Below are 26,221 nucleotides of genomic sequence, written 5' to 3'. Positions count from 1 at the left end.
ACTGGAGACATAAAATCCAAGGAGGGCACTGGGAAACATACCCTGACACAGGGATGTGAACTGAGTTTTCTGAGGATGAGTAATGTGGTAAGGATCCTGGTAACTTATAGCAGCAGAAGAAATTCATTTTCCTCTCTGATTGGGGTACACAAGGAGTGGAGAAGTTAAAGGGGAAGAGATTTTTAAAAGAGTTGACATTATTTCTAAAAATTGTACAGAGAGTCTGTAATACCCTACAGTTTGAGAACATGGTGGGGATTAGAAAAGGAATGAGGATATTTGGTCACAAACACAGGCAGGATGACTAAAGGCATGACAAGAAAAACACAAACCTTTGGGAACTGAAGCCCATGAGACTCCAGGAAGGAGAGCCTGGGGACCAAGAGACTGAGAGTCATAAAGGAGCAGGATCAAGGTTTGTTCACAATTGTGGAAGTTGCCCAAAATGTTAAAATCTTTTACTGCATGAAGGGCAGAGATGAGGTGATGAATAATGGCAAGTCTCCTTCCATGGACTTGGGTCTCAAGGTATGCAATGCCCAACAGATGGTTTATCCTGGGGCCCAATATTTTCTTCTGGTTGAAATATGAATCTCATACTAAGAATTGTGGTTTACCTCCACAAAAGCCCTGATTTTTTAATAGCTCTAGTCTTTATATAGCACCTTTCCCCAGAGGCCCTATGAGCTTACCGACATCATTTCTCACATGCCCTCAAAAGATTGGTTAGCAGTTGGTTGTATAGCCCTCATTTATTTTAAGAAGAAACATTCTTCTCACAAAACCATGGGAAGAGTGAATTATTTTTAGTTTATTTTCCAGTTATTATATGGCTTTTTTTTTAAATTAAAAAAAGTGTACACAGAGAATTCTTTCTTTTAATAGCATGGAAGATTTAAATAAAATTATTGAGAAGCAAAGTTTTAGCAGAAATCAAACAAAAGTCTTAAAAATATAATGTGTTAATATAATAATAAGAGTTCTTTTTATCAGTTAATTTGATATATTATTCAAAAGCTTTATATAATATGGCAAATCATAGTTCATTAAATATTTGATCTCACTTTTATTTGATAAATGAATCTGTAAAATGATTACAAGCTACTTTTATACTACCAAAATGGAGGAAAAATAAACTATTTTAATACCTAGTGAAGAGAAGAGTAAAAAAAGTAAAGGTATTTTCTAAAATACACAGTGGAGAACTAATAAAGAAATACCTAATATAATATGCCATAGTATGTATCTACTTTTACTTCCAAAAATGTGGAGTTAAGACATTTAGGGCTTAATTCTTTCCTTCACATAGAATGGTATGATCACAAAGCATTCTTCCAGGTAAAAAGAAATGGATCTTTTCCTCATTGTTTTCTCATGTCTCTAATTATGTCAAAAACACAATCTGGCTTACCCTACATTAGCGACCAGGCATAACACCATGATTTCATGGTGGCACCCAGAGAAAAAGCATCCTTCTGAACCATTTGCTTGCAAAATAATAGCTGGTTTCCAGGAGTATTTATCCTTTGCTCAACTCAGTTCAGCTGCAACATCTGACCTCATAGCATAACTACAATTTTCATTTTTCTATTAGTTGTGTCACCTCAGAGAAAAGTCCTATAAAGAATACCTCCACACATAAATATAAATCATACCTAAGAGTATAAGAAGCATGTCTTTCAAATGAATTAGGAAGTTGGGAATTGAGAGGTTTACAGATTGAATACTTCTGAAATCAAAACAGAAGTAATAGCTACAAGTTATTGAAGACAGATGTTTTACCTGTTGACTTATGTACATCATCTTATTTACTTTTCACAATAAGATGACAATCACATCTTAAAAAATGATAAAATAATGTTCAAAGGCTGGACACAGTGGCTCACATCTCTAATCCCAGCAACTGAGGAGGCTTAGGCAGGAGGACTGCAAGTTCAAAGCCAGGCTCTGAAACTTAGCGAAGACCTAAACAACTTAGTAAGACCCTGTCTCAAAATAAAAAATAAAAAGGGCTACGGATGAGTCTTAGTGATTAATCGCCCCTAGGATCAATCCCCAGTACCAAATTAATTAATTAATCAATCAATCTAACAAAGGGCCAGATTTTAACAGCCTTGTTATTCCTAATGTAGTGTGCTCTCCCCTCAGATTACAGTGTTAGTAATTGGTTAGGGCTGATGCTTTCATCTTGGGTCTCTGTATAAAAGCTTTCCACTTTAAGAAGAATTAAGGAAAACCATTCATCTCATGCTTGTCAGTGTCACACATTAAAAAAAAATTATATATATATATATATTATTTTTTTTTTACTTAAAATAAAAAAAAATTATATATATATATATTATTTTTTTTTTACTTAGTATTGTGATAGTTGCCTGTTTCATTAAGTTCAGGGTTAGTCTTTCCTAAGAAGTAGGAATATAAGGATTCAATACTCCTTGGCAGCTGTGAGAAAGCTGGTGATTTCCCTAGTTTCTATCATTCAAGTTGAAATTTATGTTGGGCACAGAGGTGCATTCCTAGAATCCCAGATGCTTGGGAGACTGAGGCAAAAGGTTCACAAGTTTGAGACTAGACTGGACAACTTAAAGAGACCCTAGACCCTGTCGAGAGTATAAAAATGGAAGGATTGAAAATGTAGCTCAACATAGTATGAATCAGCATCCTTAAATCAGAGAAATCATTTGGCATTTAAGTTTTGGGGAATGGCTAATTTCACTTAGCATTATATTCTCCAGCTCCATCCATTTACCTGCAAATGCCATGATTTTGTTCTCTTTTAATGCTGAATAATATTTCATTGTATATAAACTCTAGATAGGGCAAAGGGGAAAAGGGGAGGGAGTGGAAGGGTAGGGGGAGGAAATCAGTGGAATGTGATGATCATCATTACCCTAAGTACATGTATGAAGACACAAAGGATGTGACTCTACTATGTGTACAACCAGAGATATGAAAAATTGTGCTCTATATGTGTAATATGAATTGTAATGCATTCTGTTGTCATATATATCACATTAATTTTTTTTAATTTAAAAAAGAAAATATAGTTCAGTAGCACAGTGCTTCCCTAGCTTGCAGAAAGCCTTGAACTTGATCCCCAGTGCCAAGAAAAAAAGAAACAAACTTATCACAGTACAGAGAAATTAGTATGCATTTTTAAGAAGCTGGGATATATAATCACTCTATCATAGTATGCTTTCTCTAATTCAAAATTGGGATCACAATTCACAATACATACCATGGCTCTGGTTGTTAGTTTATATTTGTTTGTTTGTCTGTTTCTTTGTTTAGATCTGTTGGGTTTTCCTAGAGTGCCAAAGTTCAACTCTTGGCAGCACAGAACCATAGTTACAGCTCCTCCCTTCTCCTGTGAAAGGTTTTCTCTTCCCACTCAGCTCTACTGTTATTTTTGCAATATATCTTTGAGAAATCAGTATCAGCAAGAAGTTAAACTTAAGTGGAAAGAATAGAAAAGACAGAGTTAACTGAAGTGCATGATGATAATAAGTAGTATTTCTCATTTTTCATGGCCGCAACTTGATATTACCATGAAAAATATTTACTCCTCAGATCATTAGTTTAGCCATAGTTAAGAGTCTAGAATAGGAATAAAGCAACAAAAACTGGAATATGTTCCTGACATTGGCATTTGTTTGGCAAGATTGGTGCTCCATGGTTACTGTTCTGAATTAGGGAAAATAAAAAACAGAAATACAGATGTAGCTAAACACTTTCATATCTCTTTCCATTAAGAGAAATATTTAAAAATGGTAAAATACATCTTTCACCAGATAATGAACCACAACTAACTCCTGTTTGTCACTGCTTACTTTAGATCACTGATCTTAAAAACCCCTTTTCAAGTATGTTCTGGAATTGTGATGCTAACCTTTGGATAAGCAATTATGTTTACCATGCAGCTCTCATTCAAATATAAATATACTATTCAAACAAAAGCAATTACTTTTAAAGCCTAATTTTATAATGTTGTATATATAGTGGACATGATAAAATAACATATTTGAATCTTTTAGTTTATTACTGAATATATTTTATAAACACAATTATTTATTAAGGAAAAAATATTGCCTCCCTATGAATCATTATACAGGACTAAACTGAACTATGCATAAGGTCCATTTCAGAGTACTGATTGAAGAAAAATATAAAACAGATATAAAAATTATAAAAATATACATAATTTTTTAAAATCAGGATAATTATTCTACATTTTCAACTAAATTAAGGGATCTGCAAATTACATTCAAACCATTTTGTTCAAAATATGAGGTTTTTAGAAAAGCAAAACACACTGACAAATAAAAATAGGTTTAAATTACAGAGTATTTTTCTAAATTTGGGGTGGAAAAGTTCATCCAATGTGTTGGTCTCCAAAATATAATCCAAGTAGCACAAGGACTCTTTGTGGCTGAGATAATGCTGATTATCAGCTTTGATACTTGGAGATGGGATGGCAGGTTGAGAGAAAGGATGGATTTTATGCTGAAATTTTGTGTAAAAGTAATTAAGTTTTAGAAACTGAATACTTGACTAGTCTCAGTGTGGGTCTGCTGTACCTGTTTTAAACTACAAGCTTAAGCATCAGGTAATATTTTAAGAAAAAGGTAGAGAAGGGGGTTACTGAAGGCATGACCCATGGGAAAAAAAATTGAAAAGCTGGACTTCATTAAGATTAAAAATCTCTTCTGTCAAGAGAAGGAAAAGACAAGCCAGAATGAAGGAGAAAATACTTGCCAAAGACATAGCTGATAAAATACACAAAACACTCTTGAAACTCAAGTACAACTACCCAGTTAAAAACAAATGGGCCAAGGATCTTAATAGGCACCACATCAAAGAACATATACAGATGGCACATTAGCCTAGAAAATGATGCTCCACATCATGTATCTTCAGGGAAATGCACACCTATCAGAAGGGCCTAAATCCAGAACACTCATACCAATGCTAGTGAAGATATGGAGCAATAAGACTCACTGGTCAACATGGGAATTCATAATGGCACAACCACTTTGAAAGAAAGTTTGGTGGTTTCTTATAAAACTAAACATATTCTTACTATGGGATCCTACAAACCTTGGTAAGTAGAAAAAAGTGTATGTACACTAAAACCAGCATATGAATATTCCTAGCAGCTTTATTAGTAATTGCCCAAACACAGAAGCCACCAAAGTGACCTTCAGTAGTGAATGGATAAATAAACTTTGGTACATACAGACAGTAGAATAATATTCAGTAAAAAAAGAAATGAGTAGGGAAAACACTAAACTACTGAAGTTCATTCCCAGCCCATTTAAAAAATTTTATTTTGGGACAGGGTTTTGCTAAGTTGCCCAGGCTCCCCTCAAATTTATGATCCTCCTGCTTCATTCACCTCCCAGCATGGAGAAAACATAAATGTGTATTCCTAAATAAAATAAGCCAATCTGAAAAGGCTACACACTGAACAAAACCAACTATATAATATCCTGAAAAAGGCAAAACTTTATAGAGTAAAAATATCAGTGTTTGCCAGGGTGGGGAAGGAGGCATAAAATAGAACATATAATATTTTTAGGGCATAAAAAATACTCAGCATAAGTACAACACTGAGTTAACCCAAATACAAAGTTTGAGCACTATTGCTGTGTCCATGTAGGCTCATAAACTGTAACAAATGTACCATGTTGTGGGGCATGTAGACAGTGGGGGAGGCTATGAATGTATGGGGGCAGAGGACACATGGGATATCTCACAACATTCCTCTCTATTTTTCTCTGAACCTAAAACTGCTGTATACTGAAAAATAAATAAATAAAGTCTTTTAAAGAGGAGGTAGGGGGAAAGGAGTACATATAAAGATTCCATGGTAGGGAGTATGAGCCAGGGAAAAATAGAGAAAATAAGGGAAGGAAGTCTGAACACATTACTAAGCAGCATAAGACAGAAAAGAAGGGGGAAGATCATTATCAAATTAAAATAAATTAAATTTAGCTAAATGTAATTAGATGTTGAAGTAAATGACTAACAAAAGTTACATTTTCCTCTTTCCAATTTATGAATTTATCAAATTAACTATGATTATGTAAGAGACTAAAAGAAAAATTGAAGTAGTTAGATTTAGGGAAAAAATGGTAGAAATGCTGTTGTTTTGTGTGGGTCAGATCACAATTAAACTGCAGGCAGAAAGTAAAGAAACTCAAAGGTAATTCCCAATGGATCCAAAATAAGATTCAATTTTGTCCTATAATAATCATTTTTAATAACATCATTTTATTAGGAAATTATAAAAGTACATTTTTTAGCTTGGAATTTGTATAAGATTAATCAAGAGTTAGTATATAAAAGACAGGCTCTGAAAACCAGTCCATTTTAGATTTATAGGCAAAAGATTTTTATGCTTTCTAAGACTGCTTCTTCATGTACAAAATGAGATAATAATAATTAATAGAGAAGAAAAAGTAGACATTCCTTTCAAAGAATTTAGCAAAATATCTGGCATTTAGTAAGCTGTCAGAAAATGTTAGTTCCACTAATATAATTAACATGATTTTAATTGACCATCACGCAAATTCATGGTCTAAATACTTATTAAAAATGAATTAAAGATGTCCTTAGGATGCAAAACCTGAATTGACAATATAGAATTTTAAAAGGTGAAATAATAGCATGGAAGAAAGGTTGCTATTACTAAAAATATTACCAAAATAAGAATGTATAAAGCAGATTTGTATAGTCAGAAAATAAATGTTGATATGTTTGAAAACACATGAAGTACAGTTTATGAAAATCATGATTAATAAAAATATGATTTCTTTGGTTGAATAAAGTAGGAATTTATCAGTGTTCCAATAATTGCATTTATTTACTCTAGCCATAAAAAAAAGACACATTGATGATTTTGAAAATTTTAAGCAGTGGGCAAAGGGCAAAAACCTAAGCAAACAGGAAAGATTTATATTCATAATGTTTTAAGATGTTACCCCAGTTAGAAAATACATGGGTCACAGCCTACTTGGGTTTGACAAATTAACAAATACTGATTTTAATCCCCAAGGGAAATTTATGTCATCTTTATTTTCAGTAGAAATCTGGTAATTTTCAGTAGAAATCCAGTAATTTTTACAATCCAGTAACATTTTAAAAATGTACAAGAATGTTTTTCAATGTCTACTTTTGTTAACATTCACATTAAAATGACCAGAGTGCTTGCAGATCACGTGTGAGGCACTGGGTTATATCTTCAGCCCTATTTAAAAATGAAATAAAGGTATTGTGTGTCCTTTTTTACAACTTAAAAAAATTAATATTTTTAAAAAATGACAAATGCACTTGTTTCCTTTAGCCATCTCTGAACTACCTCTCCAAGGCTTGGCTCATACAGAAAATGATTTTCAGAATCTAATACATTCTTAAAGATTAATTTCTGTTTTAATGATTATGAAATTCTATAGAAATATGATAGAAGCAGAAGTCACTCTAAAATGCTCTGGGCTTTCAAGTGTCACTCAGTAGTAGAGGTTTGCCTACCATGTAGGAGGTCTTGAGTTATTCCCCAGTCCAGCAAAAAATGAAATAAAATTAAAGTATGCAAATAAAATTGATGTGTTCTGGAAAAATTTAGTTTGAGTTTTATGTTTTGTTGTGATTCTAAGTAAACTATTGTCACAGTTAAAAGTAGAAGAAAATATAAGCCTAAATGCAATGAAGAGGAGTTTTCTGATAACCTCAACAAATACAGACTTTTAATTAAAAATTTATATTTGATCTCTCACATGAATACTTGAGAATGTGTATATGCCTGGATATTTCCCTTTTACACACATAAAGAAAAGATGTCTAATCTTTCTTGCTTCCTTTTGCCAGTTTCCTTGTCTCATATTTTACACATGAAAATCAATACCTTGAGTTTTTCTTTGAATGTAACTATTTAATACCAGCTTTTTAAAAAATGACACATTTCTATTTAAGTACTATCTCTGCATATATTATTTACATATGTATGATGCTTAAAGTGTAATTATGTGCATATAGGTTTTAATTGGCTTACATTATGTAGTTCAGCAACATTCTAAGCAACCTTTGAAATTATCTGAGAAATTATTTCTTGCTATCATCCCTAATCAGCTAAATGATTAATTCTTCCAGTCTCATGTAGTTCACTCCCTCACAGAACAAACAATTCCATGACCATTAACTTCCATTTCTCAGGCACTTTTTTCTTGCATTGGGCTCTAAATCTGCCCTTTTTACACATTTATATGACTTCTGGACGATGGAGAGAGTCCAACTTTTTAATTTAATTTCTTAAAGTATTTGAAGATAACTATTTTCAACTATCTTCCTAATTTATTATTAAATATTTATTTAAGACTGAAGCTCTGCTTATCCTTAACTTGAAAGAATACATAAAGCATAAAGGACTACTTATTTATAATATTTATCTAGAACAAATCATGGGAGTGTGTGTGTTTTTCCTTTCAGAACATCTAGAAAGATATGTAAAACTTGTTGTTTCCTGGATATAGAGATTCTCATGTATTTAAATCTAATTGTCATCACCATAAATTCAGCACACAGGGAGCCATATGGTTTTATAAACAAAAATGACTTAATTGCTTTATAAGATAACATTCAGAAAAAGGAGAGGAATATTATCAAATCTTAAGATGTTTAAAAGATCCTGTGATAAGTGGACATAATTTAACTTTGTGAACTTAGATAAATAATAATGAGAAACTGTAGTCAAAACAGCAGGAGAAAAAGAAAAATATCACCCTTGATCTTTGAATTTCTTCTGCTACTTATTAGCTCTGTCAGCTGATATTCAGATTAACCAGCCACATAGATCAACTGACCCTTGACACAGATAGTCCTTTATCAACAGATGCTTACTTTTGAGATTTTTTTCCCCCTGAGGTAAAAATGGCTGTCTTAAAGACAGTAAGGAAAATACAACAAACTTACTTAAACATAAACTTATATTTTAAAAGAATACATCTCAGAATTATTAAGTACATATTATATTAAAATCTCTTTATCTCTCACACAAACACATTTATTCTTATATTTTATTTTATTTTATTGTGGTACTGGGATTGGGCCCAGGGACTTGTGCATGTGAAGCAAACACTCTACCAACTGAGCTATATCCCACCCTAACAAACACACTTATTCTTAATAAAGGTAAAAGGAAAAAATTAGCAACATACTCATTTGTATACTCTATAATCACATGCAAACATTAGATGTTAGACTGTTTTTCTAACTAGGAATATGCTGTTATCAAAAGACACTATGAGATTTTGGAAAAATGTGATTTTAACAGGGCATATTTAGGAAACATTATAGGGTATAGCAAATTTGAATACAAATTTTATTAGTATGTTAAATTACTCCTCATATAGTAGGAAACAATAGAAATTTTTAAAAATCAAGGTTATAGAAAACAACTAATCCCATACCATGTGTTAGATTTCTGTTGCTATGACAAAACCTAATTAACAGAGAGTTGATTTATGCTGGCTTATGTGTTTTCAGAGGTTTCAGTCCACGATCAGCTGGCTCCACTATTTCTGGGCCTGTGGTCAACCAGGACATCATGGCAGAAGGGTGTGGTGAAGGAAAGCTGCTTACCTCAGGGCAGCCAGGAACCAGAGAGTAATGAAGAAGCCTGAGTTAAGGTAAACTCTTCCAGGGCACAACTCTAGTGACCCACTTCCTCCAACTAAGCCTCATCTTCTCCAGATTCTGCCACCTCCAAATAATGCCATCAAATTATGAATCCCTCAATAGATTAATCCACTGATGAGGTCAGAGCCCTCATGATGCTATTACTTCCCCAAATCCAGCCTCTGAATATTACTGAATTGGGGACCAATGTTTCAACACATGAGTCTTTGGGGGACACTTCATATCCAAACCATAATACCTTATTAAATAGCCATAACAGTTGTCAATTTCTGGAATGAATGAAGAATAATCACAGGTTAAAGAGTATAGAAGTTAGAAAAATTATGGGTCATAAAATTTAATATCTTGATTTACATTTAATTTTTCTGATGACTGAAGATGTTTTGGATTTTTTCACAATAACTTTGGGAAAATAAAAGGGAACTAAATTGTTGAGTCTATGACAAATGAAATAGAAAAAACTATTGTGAACCTAGAAGCAGAATAAAGCTGTAAATTTACCTTGTTATTATTTTTATTGGTGCAGATTGATTATTCATATTGGTGGCTTTCACTGTGACATTCATACACACGTAAACACTTAACTTCTTTACACCTGTGGGAAATACATGCAGACCGGTGCAGTTTATAATCTGAGCAGGAGGCCCCTACAGTGGTCTGTTTACTTGAATTTTTTTTAGTACTTACAGTGTTTATTGTTGATGTATGATGCTGTTTGATGATAGAAATGGTTATTCTCAATATGAATAAAGCTCTGAAATACTTAGTGTAGCAACTTCTTTTTAGTTTGTCTAGAATATAGTACCTGGTAAAATATAATTAGTTAATTGTACTTTGACTCTTAGAAATGAGTGTAATCTTGGCATAATGGTTGATTTTAACTAAGAGAAAAATTCAGTGTTTCCTTACCAACTTTTCTTCTATTTTTTATTAATTAATTTATTTTAATTAGATATATTTGACAGCAGAATGCAATTTGGTTCATTGTACACAACTGCAGCACAACTTTTCATTTCTCTAGTTGTACACAATGTAGCATCACACCATATATGCAATCATACATGTATCTGGGTTAATGATGTCCATCTCATTCCACCATCTTTCCTGTCCACATGAACCCCCCCACCCCCGCATAAGACCTGTCTTAATGTTCTTCCAACCAATTCATGAAATCTCTTTGTTTTCTCATTCTTTTATGGGAAATATTATTTATATACAGTAGTGATTTTATATAGTTTGCTATAAATATCAGTATAACATGTATTATTAGGAACCATTAGTTCCTAGTCTTTAGCAAAGAATGTCACTATTTCTTGAACTATGTGTTCCATGAGCATTAAAGTCCTGCCTGTAATTCTACTTTTTTTGTAAGAAGTGCTTGTAATGTCTGAGGCTGATTAATAGGTTATTGAGTCAAATACTAATCTATACAGTGACATCTTTAAATTGAAAATTTTTTCTGATGTTAATGTAGATCAGCCTATCATAAATTAGCTTTGTATACATAACCATATTGAGAAACAAAAAACTGTCCTATTTCCATTTAGTGCAATTAATTACCCCCCAAATAACTGTTATTTTTCTAAAAATAAAATAATTGAGCCTTACTACCACATTAAGTAATAATAATTTAATATTCTATGTTACCTATGAATAGCCAACCAATACAAACTTCCATTAAACATGATACATGTCTCTTTGTGCTAATATCTCTTGGCTTTGTGTCTTAGATTGGAACATATTTAAAAGTTTCTTATCAGTAAGCTTTTATCAAAGTTATTGAAAATGAACCTAAGAACAAAACGACTTATACACTGTGTTGCCAACTCAAATTTAGATCATGTATCAATTTTACCCTTCCCCTATGTATTTATCCAGAAACTTCCATCTAAAAAGAATATATTCCAGGATTTATTAAGTTAAAAAAATTAGGTTAAGAACCCTCTCTCACACACACAGAGTTTGACTTGTAAATTTATTCAAACCCTCTTTAAATAATCTGTTCAACTGCCTGAATAAAAACCTTGTCCTAATTGAAAGGAGAACCTCCCAGATCTAAGGTGAGTGAAAAGTCACTGTGTAATCTCTAGTTCATTTTAGTGTACAGACCTGAATTCTTGCACTTCCACATGCCAGATACTACTGCCAACAAAACCTCACACTTCTTGTGGGGTAATTGTAATCATATTCATTTTATTTTAATATTTATGAAAATATTAATGTTCATCAACATCGCTATTTTAATCTATTTTCCTAATGGTTTCTTCTTGTGACTTACATATCCAGAATATTTATAGATTCTATTTATCCTTCTCATTTAAATTAATTATTAAAACTTTAAATTCCAAGTTATCTATAAGCAATACTTATAAATTCATTTTACCATTAAACACCAATTATAATGGGATTTAATTTGACAGTTTAATACCTCTATTTTCTGAAATCTTTTTCTTGATATTGGTACAAAATTCAGTGAAAATTGAAATCTCTGAATTTAAACCCAAAATATTACCTTGATATTAGACTGTGGCTTTGTCAAAGAAAAATGGCCTTTAGAGTCTTATTTTAAAAAGGACATCATACTGTTTCTTAAACATTAAACAATATTCTGACAAAACAACACTTTGATGACTTGAATACAAATGAATCAGAAACATACGGACTGAATTTTCTTTGACATATAAGTGGGATTGAGTAAAAAAGAAAAAAGTCATTGGCAAAATTCATTCTGAGTACTGCCAGCCCTAAAATGTTTGAAAACATAGGGGTTTTTAAAAGACATTATAATGAACCCAAAAATACTGTCTTTGTTTTTCCTTCTTTAAATTATTCTATAAACCCATGATTGAAAAAAGAATTAATTTACTTGGAAAGTTAAAACTATATAAAGCATCAAACAATGAAAATTATAGTTTTTAGGGGAAAATCCAAGTCTTAAAAGCTAGATAAAATTGCTATATGTATAATAAACCATGTGTATACATCTAGGGAAAAAATCACTGCCATAAATTTATTAGAAATGTTAATAAAGAACTAATAAGTAAGATGATTAATGTGTCTTTCCAATTTAGGGAACTGAAAATCTTACAAAGGACTATAATATGGATCTAAGCTTACTCATTTGCTATTAAAAATAAAAATAGTACCTATTTTATCATAGAGATCTAACAACAAAAAGAGTGCTTGAGAACTTGGAAAATGATTTTGCACAATTGTATAAAACAATTTGTCTGGAATCTCTAGATTTTGCCACTAAGAAGCAACTATGCTTTTTTTTTTTTTTTTTTAATTTGCTTGCTCATGTGTTTGCTTTATTTTGCTGAAACAAACATATGGAGCTCAGATAATTATCTGTTTAGCAAAAAAAAAAAAAAAAAAAATCAATAAAATACCCTTACACTCTCTTGCCAAATCTACTGCAGTTCATTTAACAAATTTCTAACAAGAATATTCCACAAACTGCCATATTTTGCACAGGCGCTCTTAGGAATCATAGTGCTACTTTTGATTTCAACAGCCTTTTGATTTCCAAAATACATTTAGTACTTTTTGCTATTTTTTTACAGAGATAAGGTAAACTAAATTTAATAATATACATCACTGACTTTTCTCACCTTATAATAAAAACTATTTAACTATTGCAGTATACAGGTTTGCTCTACAAAATTTTGCTCCTGTGTTATATCAAATTGATTTGGTTAAGAATCACCCCAAATAAACATCAAAAAGTCTTCTTTAGATATGTTCACTGGCAGATGGCCTAAAAGAACTTTTTAAGTAACAAGCTCATTCAATGATCATCCACGACATCTTTTTAGCATTTACAACCTGCAGTATGCCAAGCATCAAGGATATAGTTATGAAGGAGAGATACACATGCCAGGTCCTCCTGAAATGGCTATTCATTCAACTATGTAATCATAATTGTGTTCCTGTTATTTATTTAAGCAACAAGCCTAGTACTTTTATGACTTAGGAACTAAGTTACAAGAATACAGTATACTTAATTTAGATGCCATGTTTCTCCCATGAATTGTTTCTAGATCACTTTCCTAATAGCATCTGCAATCATATTTTATACATAAGTGTTGTTTTATCCAGTTCTATACTATAACTTTTTTCCAGAATATGCCATGCATTTGCCATTCTATGTATTTACTCACATTGTTTCCTTATCCAGGAATGAATTCTCTCTTGTTCTCACTACCACCCCTGTGATTTCTTCTTCATCTCTACTACTTAACATCCTACCCAGCTGATGCAGCTTAAATGCCACCCCAACCAAGGCTTTTTTGGCTTTGTTCTATTTGCTCTTAATCAGCTATATTCTGACTTTCACAGTGTCTTAATTGCATATTTTTATCAGGAAGGTATTTTATTCTTTCTACAGTTAAATACACACACATGTATCTGTGTCACAGGTATATGCTCTTTGAACATTTCAACTTTTAACATGTATAGACAGTAATTTTATGTCAGGCAAATGAATAATAGCCAGCAAATGAATTTGAAAGCAGACTTTCCTGAATAGCATCCTTTTGATTTCTAAATTCTTTTGCTGAGAAATAAACATACTCAGAAACAATTATTGCCAATAAAAGATGGTCTGTTAGTTCAGTTAGAAGCAATGTCGCACTAGGAATGCCAGCAGTGGTAATGAGTGATACTCTAACACACTGAGGCATCTGGTTCTTCATATTTATAGAAAAACGTCATGTGTATAGTCTCCATGAGGTTGCAGTTAATAAAACTAAGGTACCAGTAAGGTCACTTGCTTTTCCAAGGCCATGTAGTCTCCACTCCAAAATCTGGTTAAAATCAATTTTAAGGATTGCATAAATGCAAAAATCCAGCTAGCCTAGCACATGCAACTATTTTAATATACTTCAAATTAGACGATATTAGAAAAAGAAAAAGGCCATATCTCAAAACAAATCCTAAAATTTGGAAACCTTTGAAGAGTTAAATGTTAGTTCATTTTAGGCTCAAAAAAATAGAGAAATAATATAATAGTATTTAAAGTAAAATTACCTATGAGATAAAAGAGAAATAAGAGAAAGGAAAATTCAAAATACAAAGTAGTTCTCAGAGGAAAAAAAAAAGATAAATTCACAGAAAGACAGAAGTTAAGTTATACATATTGTAAAAGAAATATAAGAAAAGAGTGAAAAAAACAAAAGAAGGAAACTTAAGAAAATTCATGTGGGACGAGGGGGTTGAAATCAAAAGGAAACAGGCTGATCATATTTCATAGATTTCTTGATTTGTTTAGTTAGACATTTCAAGCATATCCCCAAGGAAAAGACTGGGAGAAGCACATACCACTAATTTAATTTTTCTTGTTTGGGCCACATACCAGGGAAGAAACGATTGGCTTACCCCCACAGTGCAGATTTCCCAGTCACATTTCTGACCATAAATGTACAGTAGTTTAACATTGTAAGAATTCTTGGAAGATTATTTAAACATGTGCTTTTCTCAGCCTACATTTATAAGGCTTGAACTCTGAGGATACTTAACAATAATCTCAAAACCATAATAGGGAAATAACCTATAATCCAAAATACTTGAATTGTTTATAAAAATTCAAAAGTTCAGTAATTAAGATCTATAGAAAGGTCTGGATTGGGGTGGAGGAAAGGTATGAAACTTTGTCCCTAACACTCTCAGTGAGAAAGAACTTTCTTTATCCAGATCAGAATCTGAGTTTCATGAAATCTTTACTAGACTAACCCTGTGATCTACTTAATTTGTTTCTGTCATCCTCATTATATATGTTCAATCCTTGGAGTCACAAACTGTTTATGATATGATCCACAGGCTGTGAGTTATTATAGGTGGAAAAAATGCCACCAATGGAGTCTTAGCCTGTCCCAGACAGACCCAACTTGTACTTCACTCTGTAGTTTATTAAGTAGGCTTTTAGTGAAATACACAGAGGAGGAATGAATGAGACAGGCTCTGTGGCTAATATTCTCTTGTTTGATTCTGAGGAAAGCTAAAGGCAGTGAATTTAAATAAGGTTTATTCTCTTCTTAAAGATTAGCCTCCATAAGACTGATGGTAACATTTGTAAGGTAGAGGCAAGAGCACCACATATATCCTCATAGTGTATTTCTAAATGTTTTAAAATCATTAATCAAGTCAACACATCATTAAAGATATTATGCTCTATCCTCCTATCCTGAGAAATATGATTTCAAATGAACTGGAAGTCTAAATTTCAATTTGGAATGTTTGGAGTGATTAGAGGCTGACAAAGCTCTAAATATATTGGCCTTGGCTTCCCTGAACTTTTAATTGAATGTGCCAAAGTCTTTCTTCACATAGTCTTTACAAATTATGTTCTATTTCTCCAAAACGCCTGTCCCCACCCCTACCAAGTTCTTCACCTAATCATATATTCTTTATCTTTCAGATTGTAATTCAAATCTGCTCATTGATGTTCACATGTCCACCGGACTCCTCAACTTATAGTGACATGTGTTCACCAAGGTTACTGTGTGATTACTATCCCATGTCTCATTTGATTATAAACCTCTTAGAGCAACTCTGCCTTTGTTCACCATTGTATCTCCAATATTCAATCAAACACATGGCAAATAGTAGGCACTCAATAAAAATTGGGAGCATAAAAATTAGAATTTCTTCTGTGGCTTCTTAAATAAAAGATTTCCTACAGACCCTCCCACAAACAATTCTGGAACAGTTGTCTTTGACCAAACATGGGACTGCATTATGACCTAATTTGATATTATTTTATGAAATTTTTGAGACTCTTGTTTGAATTTCATCCTCTCTCCTCCCTTATATCCCTGATATCTCCTTGGTTTCTCTAGCACTTTTTGGATATATTTGTCACTTTTTAGTCCCATTTTGAGATAAAATTTGTCTACAGTAATTCTCACTCTTCTTTGATGTACAGACTTATAAACTTTTAAAAATTAAATAGTTGTACAACTACCACCACAATCATAACATAGCTCCATAGCACTTTACATATGGCTTTCTTTTGGTATTCTTATTCTATAGTAGTTACTTGTTTTCACAAAGGTACTGAACATCAGACTGAAAATTCCTTGAGGTCAGGAGCAGTATAATCTTTTTCTTTACCTCCCATCCTCAAAGCCTGCTAAGAAATGTGTAGTGGATGAATGAGTACCTAAATCAGTTAACTAATTAATATACTGCATGATCATATGGAATGTATTATACTCTATAAATAAGTGTAAACCACATATTGGTTAAATCCCACACAAAGCAGTGACTCTCAATGTGTTCAATGAAGCCCCACCAAAAAAAAAAAAAAAATGAAATTCAGTGCTTACCATCCCCTGTTTCTGCACAGAGCTGTAAGCCCAAATTGTTCTGTGGATTAATCACCCAATGATTGCTGGTCACAGTGATATCAAAGACAAGCCAACCCACATCTAAAGCTTGGACCCTTCTTGTGTCTAACAGGAACAGATCTGCATCCCTAAGGAGAAAAGGAACAAAAAATAAGTTAAAGGTTTGAATGAAGATCATCATTTCCTATCCTTAAGTGAAAACATTTCAAAAGCACTCTTTAAAATAACAGGAGTTGATTAAAGAACAAGGGAACAAGTGACTCAAGTGATGAGTAATAAGATACATAACCCTTTATTGCTGGTCTCCTAATCCAAACCTGATGCAGATTAGTAATATCTGAAAGTAATTTCCATTTTCCTGCTTCTTCCTGGCCTTTCCAAACTGACTTAGTGGTCTTAATCTGGTCCCTGGTCATCAGTATTCCCTCAAACTAACATCTGTAAGTAGTCCTCAAAACAAAGAATCAAATAAATACAGTCAGAAATTAAAGAAGCTGCTCCATGTTGGATGAATATGGATTCTCAAAAGAATGGAGCACAGGCAGGATATGAGTCAAGCATCTGTTTCAGGGATAGTTTTCTAATATTTTCCATTTTTCATTATAATTGTTATATGGATACTGAAGGCCAAGAGGGGTCACAGAGGGCACTATTGGATTAAGTGATGAATCCCATGAGTTGAGAGGCACAATCTACAATGACTGAAAATAACATCCTGTGCAAGAGTAAGTCCCCAGGGACAGTTGTGGCTATGAAAAGGAACTCGCCTGTTCTAGGATAGTCTGCACAGGGTGTGGTTGTTAACATTTATGAAATTTGATTTTATCATTAAATTCACAAATGTATATACTTGTTGAAATATAACAGATTATTTTGTTCATTGTTTCCTTACTACCAGCAGCCTCTAAACTAAATGTTAATTATTTCTGACATTTTATCTTTATTAAATTTCATTTAATCATTCATATTGATGAAATTAAAGCTCAAATAGGTTAATTATAATGAAACTGAAACTCCTTCAAGGTAAAGTAGAAATAGCAGTATTATACATTTTTATGACCTTTTATTCTATGCTGAATCTATTTAAAAGCATTTTACTTATATAGAGAAAATCAGAGGTATGTCATAAGTACAGTACTATTCTACTGCATTTGCTATCAATCTACATCATAGAAGTCACTTCAAAAGTGGCTTACAAAATGTAAAAAACAATTTTTGAATAAATCACATATATTATTTATCTTAGCAAAGAACCCTAAAATTGAAAATAAAACTATTTTTAACAGAAATGAAAGTAAAACACACCCATTGAATATTTTAGAACTGACATCTTTGTTTCTTTAATTTGACTTATACTATTCTCCCATTGACCTAGATAAGTTAAATAAGTGTAATAGGATCAATTAAATCATCTGGCTATCTTATATTGAACTACACCTACTTTACTCTCTCTATACCACTTCAATAATAGTGTTTTCTAGAGGAAGCCTTCAGCTGCTTTGTTAGATGTAACAAATGACTCAGTTTCAGATACTGCAGACAGGACAAGCATACAGTACAATGTGATAAAAGTATTCATTTAGTTCAAACTTGAATTTTAAGGACCCATTATAGTCACAGAGTCATAGAATGTCAATCAAATTCTTCCTCTTTCTCCTAACTTGGAAAACCCACCAAAAAAAAACATAATCCAAGCAAAGAAGGATTGTCCTTAAAGCTTTGAGATATTTGCTAAATATCTCTCAGACTGTAATCGTGGAATCAACCACAGTATTCACTTCTTAAACAGAAGAAGGAGTCACTCTGTGACTTAAGAAATATTCAAGGGCTCCACTGCTTTCAAGTTTCACTTGAAATATGGTAAAAAATGTCCTAATCAACTCCACAAAGGATATAATGCCATTCTTAAAATACTTGAAAAAATAAAAAAAGAACAAAGATAACTTTTGAAAGACATCTCTTCAGAAAATCAAAGGTATTACTAATAATCTAAGTGAAAGCAATTCTGTAATTTTTACTCATAGAGCACTTTTCATAATAGTATCTTAAAAATAAATCCCCACCCATTCCTCAAAAGTTAAATATGATTTTTTGAAGCATAAAATTTGTCCACTGAAATATGGAACTTGTATCAGTGGAAATAGTAAAATATCCTAAGCATTTCCTACGAACAACAGTATAAAATAAACTTGTCAAAATTGATCTGTCTCACTATTTTATTTAAGTTTTTGAAGAAATTCTTATAAAAATGTTAAAGTTTATTTATAAAGTATATAGTAGAGAGAAATCACATATAGAAAAATATATCTACTTATAGCAGAAATAATTCTATAATCCCTTTATATTTCATACAATGATAATAAAACTAATTTTCAGGAAAATTAACTTTAGCAAAACTAAAATTAAAATCTACCTTCTAGCAATGTAAATAAAATCCATTTACATGAGTGAATGCAAGCAAATATTTCAGAATGGTATTTGTGTTAATTTCTCAAGGTTTCCATAATATAATACTGCGAACTAGGTTATTTAAACAAGACAAATTTATTGTCTCATAGTTTTGGAGGATATACTTCCAAACTCAAAGTGTTCAGAATTCTGAAGTCTGAAGGAAGAAGCTGTCCCAGGGTTCTCAGCATATAGATAATCATCTTCCCTCTATAAATGTCTCTGTGTCCAACTTTGACGTTAGTCAAATTGAATTAGGACCTACCCTAATGACCCCACCTCAACTTGATTACTGCTGCAAAGCACCTATCTTCAAATTAGCTCACATTATGGAGGCTAAGTCTTACTGAAGGCTAACACTTCAACATATGAATTTGTGGGGAGGGACTCAAAATTCAGCCTATAACACTGTTTAAAAGTATTTCTTTTATAAAAGGAAGGAAAATCCTATATGAAAATATGCAGTATTTGTTGACATTACAGCAATTTTACCAATATTGAAATATTTACAAAAACAAATATGTGAAAATAAATTTATATTGATAGAGATTTATAACAACTAAAATAGTATTTTTCCTTTTCAGGTAAAATTTTGGCATTTGCCTGAATGATATAAATCATAATATAAATCAGCATAATAATTTGCTTTCCAGCCAATGAAGTCATCATGCATTTTTGAATGCTGAATCTTGTTTAATGGGTAAAGGATTTAATAGGTATGACAAGGTATACCTGTTATCTCTTCCACTCTGAGGCCCAAAGAGGAAGATTGCAAGTTCAAATCCTACTTCAACAACACAGAGAGACCTTGTCTCAAAATAAAAAGTTAAAAGGAGGGGGAAGGTTCCTGGGGATATAGCTCAGTAGTAGATTTATTGTCTCATAGTTTTGGAGGATATACTTCCAAACTCAAAGTGTTCAGAATTCTGAAGTCTGAAGGAAGAAGCTGTCCCAGGGTTCTCAGCATATAGATAATCATCTTCAAGCAAGGCAGGGCCCCTAGATTCAGTCTGTAGTACTGCAAACAACCAACAACAAAAAGATAAAGAATTTGCAGTACTCACCCAAATAGATTTATTTGATCTGAAATATCTAGGCATATTAAGTATAAGTATTCAAAGGTAAAAAATATAATATACACTGTGTATAAACTCTTATATTCAATACAAATACATTTGAGCAGATCTAACTTTAATCAGAGGTTTAGATATGTCTAATCATGTATGGGAAATCGTTGGGTTGGCATATACTTATTTGTGAGAGTGCTTTTTATTTATTGAAAGCGAAAAGAATTTTGCATACAAGCCTTGGGAATCTTAAAATTTCAGAAGGGTAGAGACATTTCTCAAGACTGAGCGGCAGGAGGCATAATTTGAGTTACCACCATTTTTATAACTCATCTGAGAATACAAATTGGTAGAATGGAAAACTGAGATAAATATCTAAAAACATGATGATGGAAGAGCTAAAACTTAACTTTATCATCTTTATTCCAATATCTGTGGACTATAATGAAATAAAAGGATTTGGGGACAGAACTTGAACAATCAAGGAATTTCTTAGCCTCTGCTTCTCCGTGTATAAAAACATGGTATGATAAAAACTTAACAGGTTTTCTCAAGACTGATATATAATACAATATAATATAATATGGAGACAATATATAATATATATTAAAAAGAAAGAACACACAAGTTATTGTTGAATCTTTACATGATCTACCATAACACAAATGTCTATTAATTGCTTAATTTTGACCTGTGAGATTTGTAAATGTAATGTGTGGGAAGCCACATTGCCTTCAAATGACATTAATCAATATTCAATTTGGATTTTTCAAATTAGCTGTTAGAATTGTTTACTAGAAGGGAAAAAAAGACAAAGGGAGAAAGAGGGGTTAACAGAATGAGGAGAGGAAGAAAAAGAGGAAGTACAAAAGAAGAAGACCCAAGAAATATAATAGTTATTCCTAAGAATATTGTCTCAAATATCCAACTATTGCCTGTCTTAGTAATTCACCCTTTTAAAAACAACTTACATAAGCATAGAAGTAGATATTGCATTTGAGATACAGCATTTATCCACAGCAAAAACCTGTGGATACTTGGGCTTTTGATGGCTGCATTTCTATTGACAATATCATACACAAATTTTAAAAATCACACTTTTTGAAGTAACAAAAATGGAAGTGAAGACCATTTACTTTTTAACTCTGTAATATATGATTCAAAATATGGCTCCAGTGATAAATATATAATGTCAAAAATACATGTTTGAAAAGAGTCATCACATATAAGTTTCAAGAGTAAAACAAGAAAAATAAATTATTTTATAATCATGGCTTAAAATATGCATACATAGGGCTGGGAATGTGGCTCAGGGGTAGAGTGCTTGCCTAGCATGCATGAAAGGTTCAATCCCCTGTACCTTAAGGAAAAAAAAAGAGTAAAACTAATTATGTTAATAAACTCTGATAGTTATGACCATGTTAAGTGTACTCATCATATACCTATGTCTAGACAAAAATCCAAGTGCATAAATATTTAATTTCCTATTCTTCATTTGTTTGACTTTTTTTACCTGGGTAAAGGGAATATCTTCATCTATATGGTTATATCATGATAATGTGTTCTCCTTACAATCAGGTATATAAGAAGTGAAAACATGCCTAGTAGTAAACCTGCAGGTTGTATTGGATGTTTGAAATGTTCATTTTCTTTCCCACCTATTGAGCTGAATAAATGGGATAATCTCATTAGCAGACCACAAAAAGATTATTATGTCTGAAAGTGTCTGATGTGAAATCAGTTGTTTGTGATTTTTACTCCTGAAAGTAATTAAAATAAATCACAGAATATTAGAATTAGTGAGATATGAATTACTTAGCAAAGCAGTTTATTCATGAGGAATTTTCAGTAGAAATAAATTGATTTCCCATGGTCACTCAGGCAATTGGAGGAACAGCTCAGGTTTCCATATGCCAATTTCAGAAAACTTTCTCTTATAAAATAACAGCTCCCTTTAGTCTCAAACTATGCCTTAATTGTTTTAGTTATTCTAAAAAAAACCATTGGGGTTTTGGATTGGAACACTAAAAGTTTGAACTGAGCCACTAGGTTAAAACAACCCACTTGAGTCAAAATGGAGCCAAAGAGTGACTTAAAACATCACACAAATCCATCCATCTATTCACTAACTCACTTTTTTCAGTTTAACATTTATACACTCTTTATGGTGGTTTTATATTACTATGTCAATTCAACAAAACTGGAAGCCTTCTGCATGATTTTAGATTAGGGTTGGCTACAAAAGAAACTTAGGTAACATTTGGAAAGTGAAAGTAAAATCAGTAGACTTATTTATGCTTGGAAGTCTGCTTAATGATCAAGCATTACTATAGCTTAGGAGTACTGTCAACATATGCTGGCACCATTTATTGGTGTGAGCAGAAGTTGTACCCACAGCTTTTTAAGATCCCACTAATTCTCCTTAATTCTGTTTCTCAGGATCCAGGGCAAAGCATGTGAACACCTGTAAGGATCTGGTAGCCAGAAAACACCCGCATCATCATTGAAGTTGGTGGCTTGAGGATAGGTTTGTTTGTCTTCATGGGTTCCAGATATCTTCACAGGTTGTGCTTTTTTTTTTTTCTTTTTTCCTCAAACTCACACCTATCTTTCCTTTCTGACTGTCCTGTGAACCTAATGTCCAGCATTGAAAGCAAAACAAAAACCTTACGTGGACTGTTAAATCACACCATCGTGGAAGTCAAATCTCTGCAATAACTCCTTCTGGTAGTGTTCCCCAGAGGGATTAGACAGCCACCTTGTGTTTGATTTATCATTTTGGACAACTGACTTCAGCACTATAAGGTCAGTACTATGTACTTTCTGTAATAAGTATTATGTTTTTTTTGTTGTTGTTTTTTGTTTTGTTTTTTGGTGCCGGGGATCAAACCCAGGGCCATGTGGCCATGTGCATGCAAGGCATGCACTCTATCAACTAAGCTATATCCCCAGCCCTGAAATAGTTATTATGAACATGGATTTGCCTTATCTGCCCTTGATGCTTTTCACAAAATCACCAATCATGAACTTATAGAATGTTTAATTCACTTATTCATAGAATTGTATACAGCATTGCTACTGGTTGACAAATTCATTTTAGAGAAAACAAAGGGCAGAATGTTCTCATGCTCATGGAATTCACTGATGTTGAGGTTTCACATCACTTTGAAATCCTGGTCCAGGACAATGGAATGGTATTTTGATGACGGAGTTATTCCACAAATTGGATGCCAATGTCTTACAAGAATAAACTTATATCCATAGAAATAATATCTAAAGAAATAAGATTTTTATATTATCTAAATAAATAACTAAGATAGCCAGTATAACTATTTTCTCTCATAGCCAGATGAAACATAGGTCTGGAAATCAAAGGCTAGGAATGGCAGGCCTCTCTTATTCACTCACTCTACCTGATCAGACTAGCAAAAGTTTTGCTTCTGATTCCTGAAACATTGGTCTCTGAGTGGTCCAAAGCTCTTTGTCCCCAATGGCACAATTCTAACACTAATAGAGATAGCAATGGTTCCTTTAGATTGGAAGTTGAAAAAGCCACCTGGCCATTTTGGTGTTCTCATGATTCTGAATCAAGAAGTCAATAAGAATCTACTATACTATGTGGGATAAATGATCCTAAATATCAAAATAAAATGGACTGTTGTCACCATAATATGAGTAAGGAAGAATACAAGGAGTTTCCTGGAGTATTATTTCTTAGTAATCTCATATAACACAATTCAATGGGAAACTGTAGCTCTCTGCAGTTATTACTAATAATGAGCCAAAGACTTTAAGAATCAATGTTTAGCTGGGCATCGCCAAACATGCCTGTAATTCCACTACTCAGGAGGCTGACACAAGAGTATCTTAAATTCAAGGCTTGCCTGGGCAACTTAGAGAGACCCTGTCACAAAATAAAATTAAATAAATAAAGGCTGGGGATGTAGCTCAGTAATAGAGCACTTGCCTTGCATGCATGAGGCTCTGGTTCAATCCCCAGCTGTGCTAATGTAATAAAATAAAGAATCAGTGTTTGGTTTATCTCACTAGGTAAAGAAAAATAACCAGCTATAGTTCTTGCTAAAACAAAGAGGATATAAACTGGATAGTGGAAGAAGGAATTTACACATACCAATTCCAACTACATGACCAGTTATTGAAATGAGGAGTATATTATTATGGTATTTCTTTCTTATTTTGATATTAACATATGTATGCATATATTAACCAGTTATCTTTTTCCTCTTCCATTCCTCATCCACTTAGTATATAATAAAAGTAGTTTTTTATAGTACCTCACCTCATATTTCAGGACTGAAGTTACAGCATATCAAATGGGGAATACAGTTTAGCCAGGTAAGGAGTAAACAACATCCAATGATGGAATAAAAGGCTGAAGAATTATTTTTCTGTTATACTTTTGGAAGTTATGAATGGTTATAAAAGGTATTGATCGGGCTGCTGTACCTTTGTATATTGCCCTATTAACTAAACTGGAAGTATGTAACCCCAAATTCCTTTTCCTCTTTGGTTCTTTGTTAAAAGTTAGCTATGAGAAAAATCTGCACATGAGTTGGATAGTGGAAGGAAAGAAGCACCTGAGTTTATAACTAGACAATGAGTAAAGTGCCAGACTTACCTGCTGCTCACATGCATTGTCACTGCTCTGCTGGCTTACCTTGTTGCTGGGGAACAGGTTGTAGCTCTTCCAGCTCCCACTGAGTATTGACTCAACCCGCTTTCTGAAAACCTAGCCTGTAATTCCCCTTGCAAGATCACCTCCATCAGCTTCTGTACATGCTGGGCAAAAGTTATGTGCAACTCATGATGAAGCACATCAGCTTCCCCTGCAGGTTACTCACATCATGGAAGCTGAAGGCTTGAGAGGCATGAGTCAGACAAGGCTTTCAATTTGTCCAGGGATTTCCAGTTTATCCTGGCAAGTTCTAGTTCTTGTTCTCTTTTATCAATTTTCCTTCCCTTTTCCTTATTTATATTACCAACATTAGTCCCACAACCAGATGTCAAAGCCACAACCTAACATGAATTGTTTATCCAGGTCCCATGATGGCAGAAAGTAAAATCCCTACAACAAATCCCTTATTTCCTGTCACTCAAAATGGTTCCATTCCTCTTACCAAATACTAACTGACTTACTCTCTATTATAAGTTGAATTGTGTCTTTCAAAAAAGTATTTTGAAGTCCTAACTCTGGCACCTGTGAATGTGATCTTACTTGGAAACGGTATCTTTGTAAAGGTAATCAAGTTAAGATGTTTGTTAATCATATTTAAAATAGAGCAAGAATATTTATTTGTCATGAGTCTGTGATATAGTACACTTGATAAAAATGATTATAGTGAAAGATAAATGGGAGTCCAATAAAGGATCCATTCAGTGCATGTTATTTTACTCTCTCCTTCTTGTTAAAATATTATTTATTTATAAAAAGTTTTGCATTTGAACTCAAAAGATAATGCCCTAAATCAATATAACTAGTATCCTTATATCAGAGGAGAGAGAGAATTAGAGATACACAGTGAACTTGGTTAAAAATATGGAAAGGAGAAATAGTGCAAAATTTGAGGAAGTAAGTGCAAACAGAATCAAGTTGAGAGATTTTTCATTAGCAGATGTATGAGATGTTTATAGGATGCATTT

At 32.7% G+C, this 26,221-nt stretch overlaps 1 protein-coding gene across 2 annotated transcripts in view; it reads right to left on the bottom strand.

Annotated features, from left to right (window-relative positions):
• Bmp5 (bone morphogenetic protein 5) overlaps nt 1-26,221 on the bottom strand; it is a 112,535-nt gene that overhangs the window by 20,935 nt on the left and 65,379 nt on the right. For both annotated transcript variants that reach the window (XM_040282834.2, XM_078019856.1), the window contains exon 3: nt 17,025-17,173. In XM_040282834.2, the coding sequence (XP_040138768.2) occupies nt 17,025-17,173 (149 nt within the window). The remainder of the gene's footprint in view (nt 1-17,024; nt 17,174-26,221) is intronic.

This window comes from Ictidomys tridecemlineatus, chromosome 8 (genome assembly GCF_052094955.1).
Source record: "Ictidomys tridecemlineatus isolate mIctTri1 chromosome 8, mIctTri1.hap1, whole genome shotgun sequence".
In the NCBI taxonomy this organism is placed as follows: domain Eukaryota; kingdom Metazoa; phylum Chordata; class Mammalia; order Rodentia; family Sciuridae; genus Ictidomys; species Ictidomys tridecemlineatus.
This window is presented reverse-complemented; position numbering and strand designations above follow the sequence as displayed.